Genomic DNA, 21418 nt, shown 5'->3' with positions numbered 1-21418 from the left:
AGATAACAGTTGTTTCCCTTTTCTCTGAGGCTTCACAGCTTCCCAGGAGAAAAATCCTGGGCAAAGGGATTTTTCAGAGAACATGAATGACACAATCCCCCTAAACACCAAACACAGACCCAAGCTCAGAAAGTGTTTCTGTGCAGGCACAACCTCCTGCCCAGGGCTTGGCTCCCAGCAGTTTGTAGCTCTGGCTGAGGGGACAGCTCAGCTCAGCTGCACTCGGGTTCTCTGGGCACCCACTGCAGGACAGTGCTGCTCAGCACCTCCTCACACCAAGGAAATGCTCTGCTTGTCACTCTCAGCAGCTCCATGAGCTGGTGATGGAGATACTCCTCCAACAGTGAGGAGCTGTACATCCCATCCACAGGCCTCAGGAGCTGATCTTGGTCCAGCTCCCAGAGGAACCAAGAGTTGTTGGCTGCAGAAGCTGGACCATGCCCACCTGGGAGGAGCTCACTGTACCTGGGAGACAGGTACAAGCTGACACTGCACGCACCAAAAGATTCCTGGCTTTCCCCAGCTTTGCAGCTCACAGGTGCTGGCACAGCCCTGTAGTAAGGCAGGTTCCAGCTCTGGGAGGAGGGAGATCAGTGTGATGGTGGGACAAGGATCTGGCACCTGCCTTTATCAGCACACTCTGTGTCAATGGCTCCCAGGTGGAGACAGCAAGTGCAAAGCAGATGTTCATCTTAGCTCGTGTCATTTGGCCACTTTCTCTGCTCTTTCACAGTGCCTGCCACCCTCCCACTCCCACCAGTATGAAGAGAAAACTTCTCCAGAGCTCCTGCCATCTGGATTCACTTTCCTCCATCTCTCTCCAGCTCATGATGTTTCTGTCTGTAAATTCTATAAAAAAACAAAATTCATGTATTTTGCGTCTTTCATCTTCACATATCACGTCTATGACTGTGTGTGTTTCTCTCCCTCCTGTTACTCTTTTCCAAGCACCTGCTTCAGCCTTTTCTCCTGTGGGGCTGTGGGGGTGCTGCCAGCTGCTGCTCCGTGCCACAGCCCCAGACTGGCAAATTTTCCTGACTGGAGATCAGAACTGCACCACAGTGGTTTGTTTGTGGTGCTCTCCAGGATCCAAGGATGCCTTCTGCCAAATAAAATGCAACTGCACGTAGATATTTATTTCTGTCCCTGCCTATCAGCATCTCTCAACACAAAGCACACTTCAGCAGGCTCAGGTTCAATCCAACAAGAAACTGATAAAGGCTGTCTGTCCCTCAGCTAATCAAGTAAAAAAGTGAGAAGTATAAAAAAAATTGTCAGCATGTCAAATCTATCATTCCACAGGCAGAAGGTTCCAACTAGTATTAAAAAATCCCTCAGAAATTTCTAGCACAAACATCACTGTTACTGAAAAACATTAAAATGTATTTTTTCAAAGCAATAAGCTTTATTGTTTTACTTCTCCCAAGATTTATCTTAACCCTTTGATCAATTAATTTAATCACCACTAGGATGAAACGTGCCTTATTCAAGGAACTTTAAAAATTTTATCATTGAGAAAATATGGGAAGATGATGCCAAACATCATCCCTGGATGTCCTGTATAAGCACCGTTGATCCTTTTACAGTTGCAGTCTGCCAGCAGAGGTAAAATCAGCAAAAAGGTATGAAAGGACCACTTTACTGATCAAAGTGTGGAGGAATTTTTGCCTAAGTTCTTCCATATACGAGCAAGGGGACGAATGCAAAAGGCTTTTAAGCCTGTGCATTCAAACGGAGTTTTGTCTTTCTCTTTCCTTTTATAAATATCAGAAATGCCAACTTCTGCATAAATAATTTATCTTGAATGCTGGTGAAGCAGACAGCACTGCTGAAAACAGCAGCAGCTTTCAATGAAACTTTGGAGAGGGGGAAAGGAAGAGCTGGCTCCGAGCTTGGCACATGAAGGCAGAGATGATCTTTTCTAATCAAGGTCTGTATTAGCTGTGGAATGAGTCCATGTTACTCATAAAGAGATGCAAAATACAGAGAAGTATTTATCATGCAAAAGTAGGGAGCAGGGGGAGAAGCAAAATTGCATGGTGGGAATCACAGCAGGACAATGGGATGCAAAGACATGCCCTACATAGAACACACATTCAGGGACTCCATGATTTTGACTTGTGCACGACTTGCAAAACTTTCCTTCCTTGCCTGAGCATTGTTGAGGCTAATCCCTCAACACTCCTGCCTCAGGAAATCAGCTGGCTCTCCTGCAGTTACCTGGGGCCCTGATCCTCCTCCCCTTTGTACAGTGCAGCAGGTCTGAGCAGAAAAGGAAAGTGCTCCCAGCCCCTCTCCAGCCCCAGCCGGCTTCAACTCCAAACACTGCCGGGGCTATTCCCCTTCCACGAGTGTCTGATCAGAAATTTCCACTCCAAATCAGACTCTTGAGCCCACAATGTAAAACAGCAGTGAGGCCAATGATTTACTGCTTTTTTCATCCAGAATCTCTGGCTATAGCCCTCTTCTGCGAGCACCTAAAAATCAAAGAAAAAGTGAACCATCCAACAGCGTTTAATTCAGCAGAGACTCCTTGGAAATTACAATATGTGAGCTGGGAAAGAATGGGGAGAGGCAAGTTTGTTACACCAATCTTCCTGTCCTTAGTACAACGCTTGAGATGCTGTTCACATTATGTTCTTCTCTTGGTTTTTCATAGGGCTCTGTGCCTCAGCTACGTGGGTGATACCACTAGTGGCAAAGTTGGAGGGTAACCACTGTTCCTGGCTGCAAAGCTCAGATCTTCCACTGAACCTTTTCTCTCAGCCTTTTCTGAGAACAGAGGTGAAAAAACACAGACCCTCTGATCTCCTCTTCCCATCCCACTGAATTTCTGGCTGAAATGCCCAAAATGCATGCAACGCTCCACTTGCATCAGACAAATACTTATGGCAAATTTAGTTCCTTCAGGGACCTGATGAAAACAAGTCTACCACTCCTTTGCAGATTGTTGCTAATGCATTATGGCACAGGTCTGGATGGATTTCATCTTTTACATGTTTTATTGAATCAAATCATTACTGAAGTGGCACCAGCAGCTCCCCTCACATCCTCAGAGCACAGCAATGACCTGGGTGGGACAATGTCACAGCATTCCTCAGAAGGGCTGCAGGTCACTGCAGTGACAGGAAACACCTGCCCAAAGGTGCAGACTTCCAGAGCAGCCTTGAGTTGTTCTTGTTTAAGCTGACACAGGATCTTTGCTCGTGACTATAAAGACAGCTCCTCTACCTCACACTGTGAGTTATAAAACCAGTCACAGGCCCACATAATCCCAACCCAGCAGATGCTGTGTTAACAAGATGACAATTACTAATTAGAAACAGCATTACTTGCCAATAGGCAAAGGAACCACACACACACAAAAACCCCCAAAACAGCAAGAACTGTGGCAATAATCTGATAAATTCTGTTACCTGAGAACTAGGCACAAGGGCTTTCCACCAGTGTCCACCTTTCACAAGGTCGACATCGCTCAAGGGCATTGACACTTTGCCAATAACACAATGGCGTGAGAATTTGTCAAAATCCACTACAGTTAAAAGCAGAGTTCTTCTCTGGGCCTCTAAAAAGGGGATTTCAAATGTGTACCTCTCCTCAAACACCGGGTTCTGCGTTTTGCGCTTCACTCCGGTCTGCTTGGAGTTCTTCTGGTCAGGAAGGAGGCAGATCTTCACATAGGGGTTGGAGTGAGCCATGTCTTGCCTTGAACCATCATAAGAAATTGGAGGAGGCAGATCTTTAGCCTCAATGACTCTCACTATTAGGTAATTATGCAGCAGATCATACTGTGTGCTAAAATGCAGCATGCCCAGCTGGTACTTGGACAAGATCTCCTCATCTGTCAAGGAGTCCATATCATCACTATTTGAGTCAAGAGAGTACAGCCTTGGTTCAAATTTTCTAAAATAGTCATCTGGGGTGTAGGTTTTCCGCAGGATAGTTGGCTGAACTATTTCTTTCTTAGCTCCAATTATTCCAAACTCGATGGGTTTGATGTCAATTAGTGGAGAACTTGGCCTCCTCGACTCCAGACCTGAATGAGAGAAACACACAAATATGATTGTTAGAAAGTGCAATAAAGCAATGACAGGTGCTCATCAGCTTTGGGTGCTCCTATTCTGTGTCTGTGCAATGCCAGCACAGGCTCCACAGTGGGGTTTTCCCCCTTTTCCTGCCCACAATTAACAGCCTTGCTGAAGCACAAGCTGGCCTGCACTCCTCCCTCCCTGTCCATCTGCACATGCAATAACCCCCCTTGTGCTTCAGCAAGAAAAACAGGGCTGGCCCCTTCCACTGCTCTCCTGCAAAACAGGATGAGCTTTCAACCAATGTGCCTTCAACCTGACTTGGTTCCCTGTCCAAGAGATGAGAGAGCAAGCAGTACTGATTTCCTGGCCCAGAAGAATTGCATTGCTGGTGGAAGGAGCCCTTACTTGAGATGCGGCGCGTGAGGCTGTAAGCGGAGCGAGACGTGTCCGAGGACGAGCGCCTTCTGTCAGGGGAAACATCCTGCAGAGTGGGAGGCAGCTCGCTGGTTGCATTATCAGAGTCTCCATCTTTGTCTTCATTTTGGCTGCTTATCCTGTTGTAATGAGAGACCTTTGGGTGATTCAAGCCAGTACAAGGAGGATATACAGGATAACAACATGTTCTGGTGTTCTGGGCTGGTCTGGGGTGCTCGTCCCTCGATGCTCTGGGGTATCTCCTGATCAGTGTGGCAAGCAAAAGGCTGAGCAACTGACTTCAGATCCATGTAAAAAACAGATTCTTGACCTTTCTGCCTGTCTTTTAAACAGTTTTATCAGTATTTCAGCGTGACACAGGCCACTGAGGCACATATAACTCAGATGCTCATCGGAAATATTATGCTGTCATCTTATTGCAAAGCTCCCATACCTTCTTGGGGATTTCTCATAGGCAGCTCCTCACAGCACTGACTCCTTCTTCCTCAGAGCACAGCCAACAAACTCCAGCTCTCTCCTCACCCAGCTCACCCACTCTTTTACAGCACTCATCCTCACTGGACACAGCTGTGGCCTGTAAAGGACAGGCCTGTTCCTAATCTTTGGTGATTAGTACAGCTGCAACTCCTCAGGGGTGAGATTACCTTCTGCATTATCTTCTACATATCTCTTACCTTCTGCACTGTCTTTATTTTCTTACGTTCTATCCCCCCACAATATTATACTTCTCTCTAAGGAAAGAAAAAATCAAACCAAAACCCCACAAACCTCAAACAGTAGCTTCCTGCTGTAATTCACAGCTACACTTTGGAAGCACAGACTTCACTAGGAAGGAGCCAGCACAGAAAATCACCATGCTCAGAGATCCCAAACCTACCACACCTCCTGGTAAAACATGGCAGGTTTGCCAGCTTCAAAACTTGATCTTACAGACACAATTCATTATTTGCTATTTATTTATTTGCTATTTATGCCTTTTTAAATATTTGGCTGCTTTTTATCCACTTCTATAAACCAGATGTGGTTCTCAGCAGACAATAATTGTACTGCCCAGGGATGTTGGTGGGAGCAGGGACTTTGGCAGGATCTAAATGACAAAGAAAGTTTTGTAGCATCTTGGAGAAGACTCCACAGAAGGCTGGCATCAAAGAGAAGTCCACATATATACATTTAAACAAACTGAAAGGGGAGTTACATGTACAGACAGGTTGTTTTTATCTAAAACAACATTCTGGTTAAAAACCCCAACACGTCCCAGCTGCAAAAAAACTCCTGAAAGAAGTGAGGATCTCCCAGCTTTGACAGAAAGCAGGGCAGGAGCAGACAGTGACAACTGCAGGAGGTAAAGTCTGCAGCTGTGTGCTCAGAGGGGAGTGCTGCTGATGGAAATGGAATCACACAATGGCTCCATGACGTGTGGTGCATCCTGCAGAACAGCCAGGCCCCCAGACAGAAAACAGCAGCAGATCACAAGGAAAGCATCAGCACAGAATGAGCAAAGCAAAGGGGAATTCTGTGTGAATTTTGCTTCCAAGCCACCCTTTCTATGTGCACAGCTCAGCTGGGTATAAATGAAATATATTGAATCATTTTCATTAGTAACCAATGACTGGAGCAGAGCAATTGATATATTCTGCTGAAAGCAGTAAACTTGCATAAAAGCCCAACGTGCATTAAGAAAACAAACCAACCCCCAAAACCAACTGGAAATTCTTATCCAAGCCACAAAGTTCACAGCAGGCTCATGCAAATTTCACCAAGTCAGACTCACACAACTCATCCACACTAAAAAAAAAAAAAAAAATCTGTGAATAATCAAAACCGAGCCCTCTGCTAAAAGGGGTGTACAATATTTGCACAGCTCTGCAGCCCATTAAAGGCAGTCCAAACCATATAGTTTGATAAATAATCAGTACTTGGAATACAAATAGCTTTTTCATGCCTAAATGCAGGTCCCCACAATCACAGGTGGCATTTGGATATGCTTGTGTTTGAGAAGCAAATGCACAGAGCAAGGCAGGGTGAAAAGGGAATCAGGAAGAGAGGCATTAGGGATGTTCTACAATGGGTAAACGTAATAGTGAGTTAATAACATACAGATGACCTTTAGTAAGGAAATTGCTGCTGAGCCACAATAATTTTTCCTCAAATAAACTTTGGCTCTGGTTAAAGCAGCTCTGTTTCTGTTTAATCTGAACCTTTGGAAAGAGGAGTCGTGTCCTGATTTCAATTCAGTCTCACAGTGTGCACTGTTTATCTTTGGGGTTTGTGTAGAATATTCCATAACAAGCAGCTCAAACATCCACCCTCATTCCCAGGCCATTTCTGCAAGGACCAGGGTGGAAGTGTTCCTCATGAAATAACAAAAGTCACCATGCACTCAGGTCATTGCAACTGGACTCATTGCAAGAATTTTTCCCCCCCTAAGTTGCCACTGCAAAAAATTCAGAAAGTGAGAAAAATCCATATTCTCCCAAGAGGAGGGGCTTAAACTTGCAGCTTTATTGTCCACTCCTGAATTTCCAGGACAATGAAGTGTCTCAGAGCTGCCAAAGGGAAAACCTGGGGCCAAAATAGAAAGGATGGGTCATTAACCACAGGCATTTATATGTTTGCTCATTCACCAATGAGGACCATAAAAACAGTTTTCCCCTAGGGAGTGGGTAGGAAGGTGAGGAAGGCACAAATTGCCTTTTACACACAAGGTGAAGAAGGCACCAATTGCATTCTGCATCACACCAGTGTCTCAGGCCCATGAAGAATAGGCAAGATGGAAAGACCTCAGCTGAAAACGTAGATCTATTTTTAAAACAGTTCCAGGCTGCAAGCAAGGAATACAATAAATTGATTTGTTCCCAAATTCAAAGCATGCATCTAAATGAAAAATAAGGTGACGTCAAACCTGTTTTTCCTTGTAGGGGCTTCCACTAAATACAAAATCCCCCTCTCCAAAAATAAGAGAGGAAAGGAAAAAGAATGAGGGATTCAACTGGTATACACATATATCTGTGTATTAAAAACATTAAAAACCTTATTCTAAGAACAAGTCCAAATTCTTACTCTGAGTAACTAACCCATCTAACTCCAGAGATCATTCCCTACATGCAAAAATGCATATAGAGATATAAAAATATAAGATCAACACAGTGAAAACAGAATTCTTCTTTGGTTTCTGAATTCTGAGTCAACATGGGGTCATTTCCACCTTAAACATGCACACAAAAAGCTTGGGTCTCCTATTTGCCAACAAACAAAATATACCAAATCTGGCTCCTGCCTTTTACTTTCTTTTCCTCTTTACCTTCCAGACCCTTGTTCCTCTACAGGCTCATTTTCTCCCCTTCTCCTCTCAATCACATCTTAGGGAGAAGCAGAGGACCTATCTCCTCTCTCCCTTTGTCCTCCCCACTTAAGTGGTTTTTGTGCTCCCTCACCATTTCCCAGCAAAGCCACCCTGGAAGCACAGGGCACCATCACCTTGCCTGGCACCACTCTGGGTCCACGCCTGCTCAAGAGGAGCCCACAGCATCTTCAAGCAAGCAAAGCCTCATCTGCAGCTGATCCACCACTGTGTGCCACAGGCACCCTCAGAGATCACAGGTGAGCAGGGGTGTCACAGGAGTGGTGACTGCAGTGACCCTGGGGCATGGCAGCACCCAGGTCTCCTGTCCTGTGCCCTCCTCTTTGGTGCCTGCTGCCCCTGTCAGGCTTCAGCTCTGGGAATTCACCTCCTCTCAGCATGGAGCAGAACAGGGAGACCCCAATTGCACCAAATCACCCAGAGCTGGATGGAAAGATGGGAACATGGCCTGGGCTGAGGTCACAGGGACCCTTCACAGGGCGTGAGCATCTGTGGGTGAAGCTGAAAGTGCAACAGGGTTGAAGAACTGGGTTGTTTTTCACCAAAGAGTGCTGTCCTCTGCTTATGGCCATTCCATGAAGTTATTGTAGGGGCTCTCAGATGGAGCAGGACCAGGGAGAAACAATACCGGCTGCAGAGAGCATTTTATGAGTCCAAAGGTCTCCATGTTCTCTGCCCATGGCAAAGTCCAACTCATCTGCAAAGCCACCATGAAGCTGAGATTTGAGATGATAAGAACAGGGCTCCAGCACTCACATCAGCCCTTTAGCCAGACAGAAGAATCCAAGAGCCAAAAACTTCACCCTGGTACAATCACTCCACACCCCAAAACACACAGGATGTCCCTTCTGCTGCTCAGCACAGCAGATAAGCTCTGAATCACCCTGTCCCCACAAGCCCAGCTCCTTGTTCCCAAGATGTAATTGCTCCTGCACCAATCTCTCCACGTCCAATACTGCAGCCTCATCACTGTGCTCTCCTGTGCGTGATGCTCTCCTATTTAGCATTGATTTTGTTTCCATTCCCCATTAATTGCAGGTGAATCAGTTTCTGAGCATATATCAGACTCTTAAATATGCTGCTCCACATCTAAAAACCACTCTAACACATCCTGAACAGCTCTATTTTTATTGCTTCAGTATTAATTACCACCCTGTTCTACCTGAATTCAAAAGAGTATGTGGACAAGACTGAGATTTAAACATGAGAAGATTTATTTCATGCATCACCAAGACATGACCCTTTCAGAGCTGACACAGCACAGACTCACAGGAGAAGATAAAATTACCTGAGTGCCTCAGTGCCCAGGTACCATCACAGGATGCACTGAGCAGGCCTCTCCTGTGCCCCAAGTTCTGGACATGCTGAAGCAGTGTCCATCAAAGGGTCTGCTCCACAAAGCCCAGCCCAGCTGACAAAACAGCCACTAAACACCAGAGAGCTCTGCTCCCTTCCTGGTTTCCCTGCTGCCTCCACAGGGTCACCTCTGTGCTGCAGACTCCTGACTGAGAGGGAGTAAAAGAGGGAAGACTTCACTGACTTCCTTTGTAGTGGATTTGCAAACACACCAATCAAAGCTCCAGATAAGACCTGGTGCTGTGGTTCATTAATGATTTGAGAAGAAATTCTGATGAGTACTATAGTGACTCAGGAGATCAAGTCCTGCTGAATGAAACTTTAAATGAATTTCCCCTTCAGAGCACAGAGGAGCCATGCCTTTCATCTGCCTATATGATAACCACCTTCATGCTAGGATAAGAAAGTATTTCTAAACAACCTCATCAGCATTTCAGCCAAGCTGAAGTGCTCCAAAGGGCTGGTCCATTTGAAGAGGAAATAGGACTGAAGATGAAAGCCCAGCCCCAGCCCAGGCCACCTTTAGAGAAGGGGGCACAGCTAAACTAGTTATCCTTGTTATGCCAGCTTACAAAACAACTTCTGTCCTACCCACCAGAAACAGTTTTTACAAAGACTAACCTTGCTGTCTGAGTTAACAGAGCTGCCCTTTTTCACCATGCCAGGAGTAGCCAGCATTCCCACCCTCAGGAGGTTCCTGCTCTCTAAGTGGCACCCTCTGAGTGTCCCATTGCAATTCACATCAATCCTCTTGGTTAAAGCTAGGAAATCATGTATCTAAACTTACAGCCAGGCTGGAGTTTGAGCAGGAAAAGGTCCCAGGATTTCAACTTCATCTTCATTTGTTTGGCAACAGCTACAGTCAAAACACTTCTGACAACAATTCCTGCAAGTCCAGCGGCACAGCAAGAGATCCGAGAGGCGAGCGAGCAGACCCTGCAGCCATGGCAAACCAGAGCACAAGATTACAGCCCATCAATAGCTATTGAGAAAAAACAGCTGTATTTGTGTTTGTGTTTCTGCAACAGAACATTAAGAACTGTATTTATTTCATCTATACCAACAGAGAAGTGCTATGCAGTTACCAGCCCAACCCCGTGATGCCGTAACAAGGCAGGAAAATGAGCATTCTCTGCAGGTATTTTCCCCTCTAGTAGCAGTGTATTATGTAGGTTGGCAAGAGGGTGATTTACAAAGCACTATGGCACAGCAATGTGTTGGAGTGGAAACATGCATATTCCTCCACACACATCAACAATCTAATAGATCAGCAAACATACAACAGAAAGAATTAAAACCAGAAGGTAAGTGAAAGCTTCGATTTAATCCATTATTTAATTAACACAGTAATGTGAACACACTTCATCCCTGTAGATGTCCCAGTAATATTTGTACAATCCATACACATGGAGCATTACAGCCCAACAAACTCAACACTAAAATGGATTAGCCAGAGCACACTATCCTCATGCTTCTGCTCTGCTACCATGATTAATTTAATGAAGAACCTCCAATGATATCTTTTAGAAGAACAGTTGACCCAGAAGAGTCTCTCATTTCTCAGGTTTCTGGCAGCACCACTTGTACCCGGGCTGTGTCAGCTCCCCTGTGGCCCCATTTCCACACCATCCCCACAGCCTTCCCCCCGCTTCAAAGCTCTGCTTGGAGAGGAGCAGAGAGCCAAACCTCAGCTCATTTCCCACCCACACCAGCCCCAGTTCCTGCTGTTCATAAGAGGCTTCATTAAGCAGCACAAGGGCTCTGTAGGAGACACACAGCTGCAAGGGCACAGCACCTGCACCCAGGTCAAACTGCTTTACAGCTGTATGTGACCTTGAGATGCTCCTGAGAAACTGCAGAAATAAAGTGTATGAGAGATTCTCCATGCTTATCTCCCCAAAATACTCCAGACATTTGCAGTATTCATGAGTGTGGACCACATGGAAGGGTTTCCTCAGAGGAACCTGATCTGCAGAGAAGACTTCACAGGAACATGGCTTTTTGCTACAGTAAAACACACATTTCTTTCCATAAACAAAATCTGGGCACTGCAAACCAAAAAATTACCAGCCCAAAATGCAGTGCATTACTTATATCTAGGACATCAGTAAAGAGTCAGAAAACACGAGACAATCCCCTCAGGATGGAGCAAGGAGACAGAGCGGGGAGTGAATCATCAGATTAACTCACCTCATTTATTGGTTCCAACTGTCCTTTTAGACATCCAGGATGAAGCAAAGGGGAACAAAATGAAAAAGACAAAAACAAGTTAGCAATGCTCAAACAACTTTAAATTTTCTGCCATGACATGCCCCAGCCTGGGATGAGTTTGAAGTACAAGACAGCACCTTGTAGATGTTAGAGGAAGGAGAGGTCTGACTGGGCATCAGCTTCTGCTATTTCTAATCTTTCCCTATAAAGCTCCTTCTGCTTCTCCCTTCTCATAATCAAAACTCCCAAACCCATTCTGAAGCATGAAAATCCTGCTCATTGCTTCTTGCTAATGGGTACCACATGCAACCACTTATTTTGTTTTCTTCAGTAACCTGACTCTAATTGCAGCAACTACTTGCTGCTGACAGCAAACCATATCCAAATTTTTCAGCAGAAAAAAAAGGCTTTTCTCCACATTCAGCCCATATCAGTGGAGTTCCAATGCCAATTCACTAAAGCAACATTTCTAGGAAGGGGTACAGACTGAATACTCTCCATTGCATAGACATCTCTGGGCACCTTCAGCCTCAACCTCAGATGTGACATGAACACAAACCTCAGAAGTTAAAGGCTTGAGTCCCACACTCCCATTCAAAAATCTGCACTGCAGACACCTCCCCCAAGCCACAGAGAAAATCTACAGCAGATGAAGAAGGCATCACAAACCAGTTTTTTATTCACAAAGCCACCCTTGGAACTTTATATACATATATAATGGACCCATTTCCTTTGGAGACTCACTAGCATTTCTGATACCTGCTGAAATATCTTATCTATTGCATTCCCTTAATAATGTCTAAAAGTTTCCTATTTGCCCTGGCAGTATTTGTATATGGGGAATCCCTAAAAAACACCACAAAACCAATACAAAACCACAGAACAAAACAATACCAAAAAAACAAAAACCACAAAAAACTCCATCCTACTCTTCCAAATGTAGAAATTGGTTCCTAGCTTTATGCTCATGACAAGTAGCCTTTTCTGAAGAAGCTGGGATGCAGAAGTTGCCTTTAGTTCCAAGAACTCTTCCATGGACCACGTTTTGGTGCAAGCCTTCCTTTTAAATTTCTTGGAATCCAGTGCTTGTCAAAAAAGCCAGCACTTGTTAGGAGCAGTTAAAAGACTAGAAGAGCTGTGGTGCAGTGAGACAAGACTGTGATTACAGATACCCATGGGCCAACTGTTTAAGAAAATGCTAAATGGCTAAAAGGGCTTTATCATTCCTTATTAATGCAAAGTTGCAGCCAAAGCTCCAGTGGTTTAGCAGAGCTGCAAGGAGGATATTTAAATTGCTCTAAAACAAAGCGGCTGGATCGGTGCCATGCGATCGAAGGCCGAGCACGTGTCACACAAAGAGAGGGATTTTCCAAACAGCCCACGGGGACACGGCAGGCTCAGAGCCAAGAGCCCTCCTGGGCACCACGGGTCACAGGAGGCCAGTCCTATGTGCCACCAGCCCGAGGAGACACAGCCACCCCGAGGGGACACGGCCATCCCAAGGGCACAGAACCATCCCGAGGGGACACGGCCATCCCACAGTACCAGGACAGAACGAGCCTGTGGCCATCCCCAAATGGGAGGGCAGGGGTAAGGACTGAGGGTGATGGTGCTGGAGAGGTAAACAAGTCAACAGCAGCTGAAATGCAGGGGCCCATGAAAGGAAAGCAAACACGACCACCTGGTCACCCACCTCGCTGGCACCAGGCAGGAGGGGCAGGGCTGGGGAAGAGCAGGGGCCTGGGGAAGGACAAGGGCTCTGGGGAAGGACAAGGGCTCTGGGGAAGGACAAGGGCTCTGGGGAAGGACAGGGGCTCTGGGGAAGGACAGGGGTTCTGGGGAAGGCTGTGGCAGCAGGCTGGCGCTGGGGGATCCCCGGGAGCACAGCAGCTGCCATGTGCTCAGCAACCCCTGGAGAACGGCTCAGTCTCCGGGGTCAAGGAGGCACCATCATGCTCTGCCACGTCATCCCAACTGGCCGAGCACAGAACAAGCCAGATGGGAGTCTCCAGCACGAGTGAACCCTCACCAAGGGCGAGGCTGGGGGCAGGGCTCCATCGCCACGACCTGCTGCAGGGCCCCTGGCTGGGGGTTACCTGCTCCAGGTTAGCACAGCCACCAATCCCTGCCCGGTCCTCAGAGCAGCGACAACAAACCACCGTGGCAGTAGCCCCGAGGATGCTGCAGCAGCAGGGTGGGGTCCTCGCTGGTCACAGACCGCGTTTTGCCCCCGCAGTGACACCCCAGGAAAAGCTCGCAAGCTCCATCGGCAGCGGACAGCGCAGCCTGGGGACAGTGCGGTCCCCTCAGCCACACACCCCCCCACCATCCCACCGTGACTGACCCCGGTGTGGGGATAACGGGGTGTTGCTGATGCCCTGCTCCGCACCCCCCTTGTACCCACGGGCCCCGACGGCCGCGCTGCTGGAGGCCTGCCCGGCCCCGCTGGAGACCCCGCCGGGCCGGGGGGCGCCGGGAGCCCCGAGCCTCGCAGGACATCCCGGGCGGGCTCCACCCGCGGCTGCTCCGGCCCGACTCCCGGACAGCTCCCTCAGCATCCCCGGGGCGGCGGCGGCTCAGGGAGGGGAGCGCGGGGCACGGCGGGGCGGGCGGAGGGGACACGGCCCCGCGGGATGGGGCACGGGGGGCGTCGGTAGCGGGGTCGGTACCAGCGCCCGCCCGGCTGGAGATGCCCCCCCCCCCGGCTCCGGCTCGTCGCGAACCGGGCGGCTGCGCTCGGGGCAATGGCTGGGAAGCGGGCGGCTCGGGGGTCGCTCAGGGTCTGACCAGCCCGACAAAAATTCAGCCCCACAGTGCAGGGAGAGCCCATCCATCCATCACGGCGCAGCCCGGGCTCCCCGCAGCCCCCCCACCCCGCCGGTGCCCCCCGCCCGCCGGACCGTGCCCAGGCTGGGGCGGCCCATCGAATCTCAGTCTGCCCGCGGGGTCAGCATCCTCCTCCCTCCAAGACATCCCTGTGCGGGATCGGGACGGGCTTCCTCGTCCCCGGGGCCATCCCGCTTCCCCAGCAAAGAAAGGGCCCGAGGGCTGCTCGCCAGCCCCGCGGGGATCCTCTCCTGCCCCGCTGTCTCGCTATCAACAGCTGCCGGCCCGGCTCCTGCCCCGGCCCCGCCTGGCCCCTCGCCGGGGGCTGCTGTCGCCTCCGGGAACTCCTCCCCAGAAGTTAACCCGAAGTTGCGCACCCGCACCGGGCGCGGAGCACGGGGGGGCCCCGCTCCCGTCCCGCAGCCGCCCCAGAGACCCCCCCATGCCCGGGCATCGCCGCCGCCCCGCTCCGCACGCACCTGGATGTACGCCATGGCTCCGCGGGGCTCCGCGGGCGCGCACGGCGCCTCCGCCCGCGGCCCCACCCGCGCCGCAGCGGCACCGCCCCGGGGCGGGGGACGGGGCCGGCCCCGGGCAGCGGCGGCTCCGCGGCCGCGCAGGCACCGGCAGCGGCAGCGGCAGCGCGGGCCCCGCCGCCCCCGCGGGCGATGGGGCGGGCGGCGGGCGCGGGGCGGGCGGCTCCCCCCGGCCCGGCCCTGCCCGCGGAGCCTCCGCGGGCCCGCAACAGGTCCGCCGCAGCGCGGGCGAACACTGACCTCCAGAGGGCCCCGCGCGGAAATTCAGGGATGCGAAGCCCTCCTGGCCCCCGGGACACGGCGCGGGAGGTGCCGGTGCAGGCGAGACACGGCGGGGCAGCTGCGAGCGGCGGCCGCGGCTGATAAAGCGATTTCACAGCAGCGCTTTGCCGCGAAGAGTTCGCTGGATGAGAAGGCACACCTGAGTTTCAAGACAGATGCGGTGGTTTTGTGAGCTCGAATGAGCAAAGTCAAAACGTACAAAGTCACACCTTCCCCAGCTGAGACGAGGAGCTGGAGCGAGCTTGTAACCCACAGAGCACAGTGAGCATCCTGTCCCTGCCTGATGTGTTGGGTCCAGCCAGAGGCAGGGTGGGTGGGAACGTGGTCCAGCAATGGGCAAATCCCACCACGGGGGTTGTTGGACCTGGAGAACTCAAGTAGCAAAACATTCCTGAGGTCAAACTCTCGAAAGGGAAAGCACAGGAAAAGTGGAGCTTTTTGGCCACGCTCTTGATCACCACCTTGGGGGCTTCCCAGCATCCTGGTGTAAGCAAAGCCCTCGGCTTTGGAGGAAGCTCAGGCTACACTTCTGGCACCTTCCTGGTACATTGATTCACACGAAACCCTGGACAGAGGCAGAGAGGCAGCAGCTTCCACCTCAGCCCAGCTGGGCAGCCAGGGCACCTCCCTGACTCCAAACAGCTCTGAGTCACCACATTTCAGTGCACTGTGGTGAGTGGTGAAAACAGCTCCTTCTCTGGAGAAAGGGACACTACAGCTTCAGACATTGGCCAGCCTAAGAGCACTGTGGCTGCTGCTCCCTGTGGTAAGGAGGGAGCATCTGGGCCAGGATGTCTTTGGAAAGCTCTTGCATTACTGATCTCATTTAATGGCCCTTTTAAGTTCTCGTTGAATTCAATGAAAAACTGCCATTGACTTCCGTGGAAAGGGCCAATACTCTGAATTTTTAAAAAAATGAACTCTCTGTTCTCCCCAGGGAGAGCAGCTACTGCTTTAGACGAATAATTATCACAGTGGAGATAAGCAAGAAAAAAGCCTGTAGTGCTTGCTTGTTTCAGGCAGTTTTGAACATATGATTAAGTGGTGGTACAAGTTATTTGTCAATTTTTGCTCTGCAATTCTTTTTAATTCCACTTCTTTCCAAGTGCCAATGTTTAAAATGTCAACCTTTACTTGACTATTGTTGCTCTTTTCACGACTGCCTTGATGCAGCTTGCAATAACCAAATGCACAGATTTTCTTTTTATTTTTTATGTTGCAGCATAATGAGGAGAGAGGCTTAAGCTTTCAGACAGATTTTTTTTTTGACTCCTTAAAGGCAGAATGCTGTGAGTCACAAAACTGTGGCAGGCACTACACAAACATTATGTGAGTGTTTGTACTTATTCCTTTAAAAACTTACAGAAGAGAAAGATCAAATGCTGCATCACTTCACAGTGACTTTTTTGGCTGACACATACAAAAATTAGGAGCCAAAAAAGAAGAGCAAAAGAAGTTTATATGGGGAGTCACCAATACTATTGATTTTTACATGAGAGGAATGCCCTCTTTCCCCCTTCTCGTGCTTTGGCAGCAGCTTGTAGCACAAAGCCATGAGATACATGTGCTCCCCTTGCACACTCATACATATACATGCATTTAAGTGCTTTTTACATCATGGCATGAAGGCTTTTAGATGATTTTCTCCCAGCAAACACATTCACTAAGCAAGCACAGCTCTAACCCAAGGAATATGACAAGGATTCAAAACAGTAGACAGGTGGTTATTGTAAAATCTAATTTCAAATCTGCATATGGCTGATGCTCTGATTAAGCTCTGCTCCTCCAGCACTCAGAATAAACAGATCCATTTGACGTGATGACAACATAACCTTTGGATGTCCTTTACTGTGCACGCTCTGTGTGTGATAAGACACATTCCATACTTCCCACATGTAATGGCTGTGATGCAGATGGCCAGGCTTGCAAATGCAGGATTTTTTAAGCAGAAAACTAGGAAATGAATACTGCTTTTGCAGAACATGATTTTATGGCAGATTTCTATTCTTACTAATACACACTGGGAATAACATCAGCTCCATCCAAAGCACGCACTCGAGTCGTTACAACCAGCCCAGCAAGCAGCAAAATCTACCTCCAGCACAGCAAATCAGCCCAGCAGCTTCCCAGACAAACCAAACCAGGGATGTTGGTGTTCAAAATGCCATGCCATGCCCAAACCTACCCAAATACTTTCAGCCTCTTTGTGCCTGAAAGTTAAGAGAAAAGAGCATCACTCTGAAAAAGTAAAGAAAGCAAAGGAAGGCAATCTGATGGCTGTTTCAGAGCATTTCTATTTGAATCCTACCAAAGCAGTTCACAGTGCTTTCTGCTGCAAGGGGCAAGCAAGAAGAACAGAGGCTATGCTAGGTTAAGATGAGGTGTCTTCCTCTCCTGTTCTTTTACCAAATCCTTATTACCACCACTCGAGCCTGCTGGAATAGCCAGCTACCACTCTGCCAAAAAATAAGCTTCTTATCTCCAGATGTTTTTATAAATGGCAAGCCACTGTAGCTGATGCTTCCCACTGCTGGTGGCAGCTGATAAAGGTCCAGCTTCTCTTGTCATTACAGAATTGACTTCATTTCCTTTCAGCAGCATCCCTCCAATAAAGGTACCTGCAATTAACTCTTCAGAACCATCTCTAGCAACATTTGTCTCTTTACAGGCTTCATGGCAATGCAGTTTCTTTCCTTGTGTGATTTTGAGGCTTTTTTCTGCCTTGGGTTTGTACTCTGAAGGGGCAAGTCCAGGAGGTTTTGTTCAAGAAGTTCTGGGCAACCAGGAGCAGGACTGTTTCCTACAGTCTTTCAGCAGCAAGGATTAGCTTTGGCTTTGCCACAGGGACCTGTATTTATTCTAGCTCTATGACTGACTCCGTGGCAGGGGCAGGGAGTGCCTGAAGTGAGCTGAGCTGAGCTCTGTGCCTCCTGCTGATGGCAAAGCTGCAGGCTCAACCCTGCTGGCTGCCTCCCAGGCTCACGTGCTGCTCCCTTCAATCCTTTCTCCCAAACTCTCACTGGGCATCGTGCCCAGACAGCTCAGTCTGTAGTGGAAGGTTCCCCCCCTCTCCAACATCATTCCTGCTGTACTTCAGGGATCAGCAAGAAGCCTGGGCTCCAGTGCCTCTGTCTCAGGCTCTGGTCCCTTGAGGCATGAGAGAGTCACAGCAGCTGATCTTGTGCCAGTGATGATGCAGTTTCCAGCAGGAACTGGGCTGACATCAGTGTGACAGACACAGATTCCAGCTAGTGACAAAAGGGGAAGGTGCTACAACCCATTTCCATGACTCACCCAGCTTTTGGTCTCAGCTGCCTCTAAATCAGCTCAGCAGCACCAGGGACACCTGTGTGTCTGCGTGATGTGGAGTCAGGGCACCATTGCCAGGGGCCAACTGCTCTGTGGATTTCGTTGCATTTCCTTCTTTCATTGTGTTTTCCTTCTTCTCTGCAATTTTCCTAAGCTCTCATCCCTTTATGGATTGCATTTCCCACCCTGGGCTCCCTCTCTTGTCACATCTCCCAGACCCCAGTCACACCCATAGCCAGGAGGAGCTGCCTGGTGCTGTGTCCTGGGAAGCTCTCCCCTGCTTCACTGCACACACAGCCTCTGCTGATGCTGCATCCTGGAGCACATCTGGGTTATTAAATGGCCACCTGGCAGCTCCCTAATTGGTAATATCAGTAAAAGGCACATTTTCCTCTTTTCTTAAGTCTTCAGATAAAGCAGTTAAATTTGATCTAAGATCCTCACATCCTCATTGCCTCATATAATTTGTAATGACCTTGCCTGTGCCACAAAAAATTACAGCTACTTTTTTTTTTTTGCACTCACACACTTTCTAGTTTCCTGACATACACTCTGGCAGGGAACTGAATGACACAGCATAATCTGCTAAAGCTTTTTCAATAGTAAACAGAGATAAAACCCCACAGCCAAAGGGCATGCGGGCTCCGAGGAAGCAAGCACCGCGTGCGATTGCACCGAGCACTCCGATCCAAGTTGCTGCTCAAAGGAAAGCTGTCCCTGGAGGAGCTGTCACTGCCCAGTGAGCTCATGCTCCATTCCAGCGCTGCTGTGGCTCAGCAGAGCCCTGGGTGGCTTCACACAGGGTCACTGGTGTGAGCCAGTGGCATCAGCAGGACGCGTGGAAGGGGCACGGGGACTGCTAGGTCAGATGTATAAATAGGAATTGGAGGTCGTGTCCTTTCAAGGACCTCGTTTTGCAATGGAGATGGGAGCTCTGTGACCTGTGACTCGCTGCTCGCAGGGTCCCCCTGCACAGCCTCAGCAGGGAGGAGGCACGGAGCCACTGGGACTCTGCTGCTCTGGAACTCACTCCCTGCTTTGAGGCCAGAAAATCTTGGATACAGCAGGCTTTGGGTCAGGCTAAAAAGCCTAGAGTATTTTCAGACTTCCGAGGAGAGAACGTTGTATTTATAGGGAAGTTTAGTTCTTCAGTTGCTTTTGTAATTAATTTTGTTTATGACTGGTTTATTTAAGCTGTAGGGCTGAGGAGTTAGCTGCTAGATTGCTTTTCCAGGCTCACATTTCTAACTGTTTGCAGACATAGGGCAGAGCTATTTTTGTAATATAAATCATTACAGAGAGAATATCTCACAGTCCCCACTGAAGCAAATTCCTAAGGAAGACAGCTCTATTTTGGAAGTAAATTTCTACTTCATATTTTTTTCAATTTAATGACTGAGAAACAAGGAGCATCGGTGTGAAGCCAAGCAGTGTCCCTGTTTCTCAGGAAGACAAACTCAGTGGAATGAGAATCACTTCCACCAAGAGGAGCTGGGTGGGGGCTGCAGGTGTGGCTTCCCAAGCCCTGGGGGATTGAGTGTGACCCTGGTGAAGGGCTCAGCAAATGGGACAGAACCTAGAGTTCAAGGTGACACAACTTCACAGATAAAGTTGTTCAAGATATTTTCAAGTGCCCACCTTCAAAAATAAGATAATATCTTCTTTAAAAGGCCAGAGTGTGGGATTTTATAGAATAAGGCAAAGTCTGTCTCTGAGGAGACAGACATCTCTCTGAGGCTCAGGGACAGTTGTAAAATAAATGCTGAGAGCTTTGGTTGTGTTACAGACTCATGGATGACTTATTTTAGAAGAAGAGTCTCATCCCCTGGAAGTGGTTTGAATAACTGTGCTATGACTCTTCCCATTTAATTCACACTAATTTGGCAAATCACAATTCATATTCATAGGACCATTAAAAACTACATCAAACCTAGAGAGTGGACAGAGAAGGAATTAGAATTTACAGGTTTTTCCTTTCCAGCACTGGCTTAAAGATGTAAATTAACACAGAAACAGATGTGGTCAAGCATGTTTCTTCAACTGAATCAGCAAGGCTTTATAACTGAGCCCTGGGCCATGCAGCTGTGAAATACAGGAAAAGTCACCCGAAACCATTTAAATATAGCTCATAAGAGAAAAGCTTTTAAATTATGAAACAAATTAAAACCAGAAAAATAGAGATTGCTTAAATTTTTTTGAAAAAACCGATATCAACAGCAGCAAAGCCCACTTCTGAGCTGCACAGGAACAGCTACAAAACCATGTTCAGGATCATTCAGCTGCAAATACCAACTCATGATTTGCAAAAATATGCCCAGGACAGCCTCAGAATTCAACAGGTTCAGAAGGGCATGACTGTTTTTATGACAAAAGGTTCTATTTCCAGTCGTCTCCTCACAGCAGCAGAGACCATTACATCTGGTTTTCCCATTCTGCACATCTCATTACACAGATGTGCAAAATACTGTATTGTGCAGTAGAGCTAAACTCGGTGGGCTAAAGGGGCAATTTGCATTCTAAAGCACTGCAGTGCTGTAGCTGAGAAATAAATGGAATTCCTGAATATTTCTGCCTTGAAAGGACCTGGTTTCACCTGTCTGTTTCTGTTGTTGAATTCTTTCCCTCTTCTCCATCCTATGCATTTACCCTGCAGCATGTTCAGTGGGACACAGCTCTGCTGAGGAGGGAGGCTGCAAATCAGTTAATGCAATCAATATAGAGGAACTGAGTCCATTCCAAATTAAAATTTCCTTCTCCCAAGGAATCTCTTATTTGGACATCAATGGAAACCAAAATCACTACCCACACAGCAGCACACACCGTGCTCTGCCATTCAGAGCCAAGCTTGGAAGGCAAACGTGTTTTCATTGCAGACTGAGCCAGGCTCCTATGCAAAATCTGCTAAAATCCTGGTGATAACATTCTTCCTTGCTGCTGGGAGTTCCCCTCAGTGTCTGACTGAAAACCCTGCTCTAACAGATCAGATGGGAGCACTTCTGATCTTGGGGGTGCTCCTTACATTACACAGGCAGCAGTGTGTTATGTTCCTGCCCCAGAATGTGCCCAGTGAC

The 21418-nt window shown here is 48.3% G+C and overlaps 1 protein-coding gene across 1 annotated transcript in view; it reads right to left on the bottom strand.

The window, feature by feature from the left end:
- The window catches only part of SYT17 (synaptotagmin 17), a 35610-nt gene extending 20847 nt beyond the window's left edge, over positions 1 to 14763 (bottom strand). The window contains exons 1-5 of the mRNA XM_030958178.1: positions 14700 to 14763; positions 11374 to 11391; positions 9971 to 10119; positions 4437 to 4585; positions 3417 to 4036 (exon numbers count right to left, since the gene is read on the bottom strand). Of these exons, the coding sequence (XP_030814038.1) occupies positions 3417 to 4036; positions 4437 to 4585; positions 9971 to 10119; positions 11374 to 11391; positions 14700 to 14714 (951 nt within the window). The 5' untranslated portion in view covers positions 14715 to 14763. The remainder of the gene's footprint in view (positions 1 to 3416; positions 4037 to 4436; positions 4586 to 9970; positions 10120 to 11373; positions 11392 to 14699) is intronic.
- Between the last annotated feature and the right edge of the window lie 6655 nt (positions 14764 to 21418).

Source organism: Camarhynchus parvulus, chromosome 14, assembly GCF_901933205.1.
Source record: "Camarhynchus parvulus chromosome 14, STF_HiC, whole genome shotgun sequence".
NCBI classification, from domain to species: Eukaryota; Metazoa; Chordata; class Aves; order Passeriformes; family Thraupidae; genus Camarhynchus; species Camarhynchus parvulus.
This window is presented reverse-complemented; position numbering and strand designations above follow the sequence as displayed.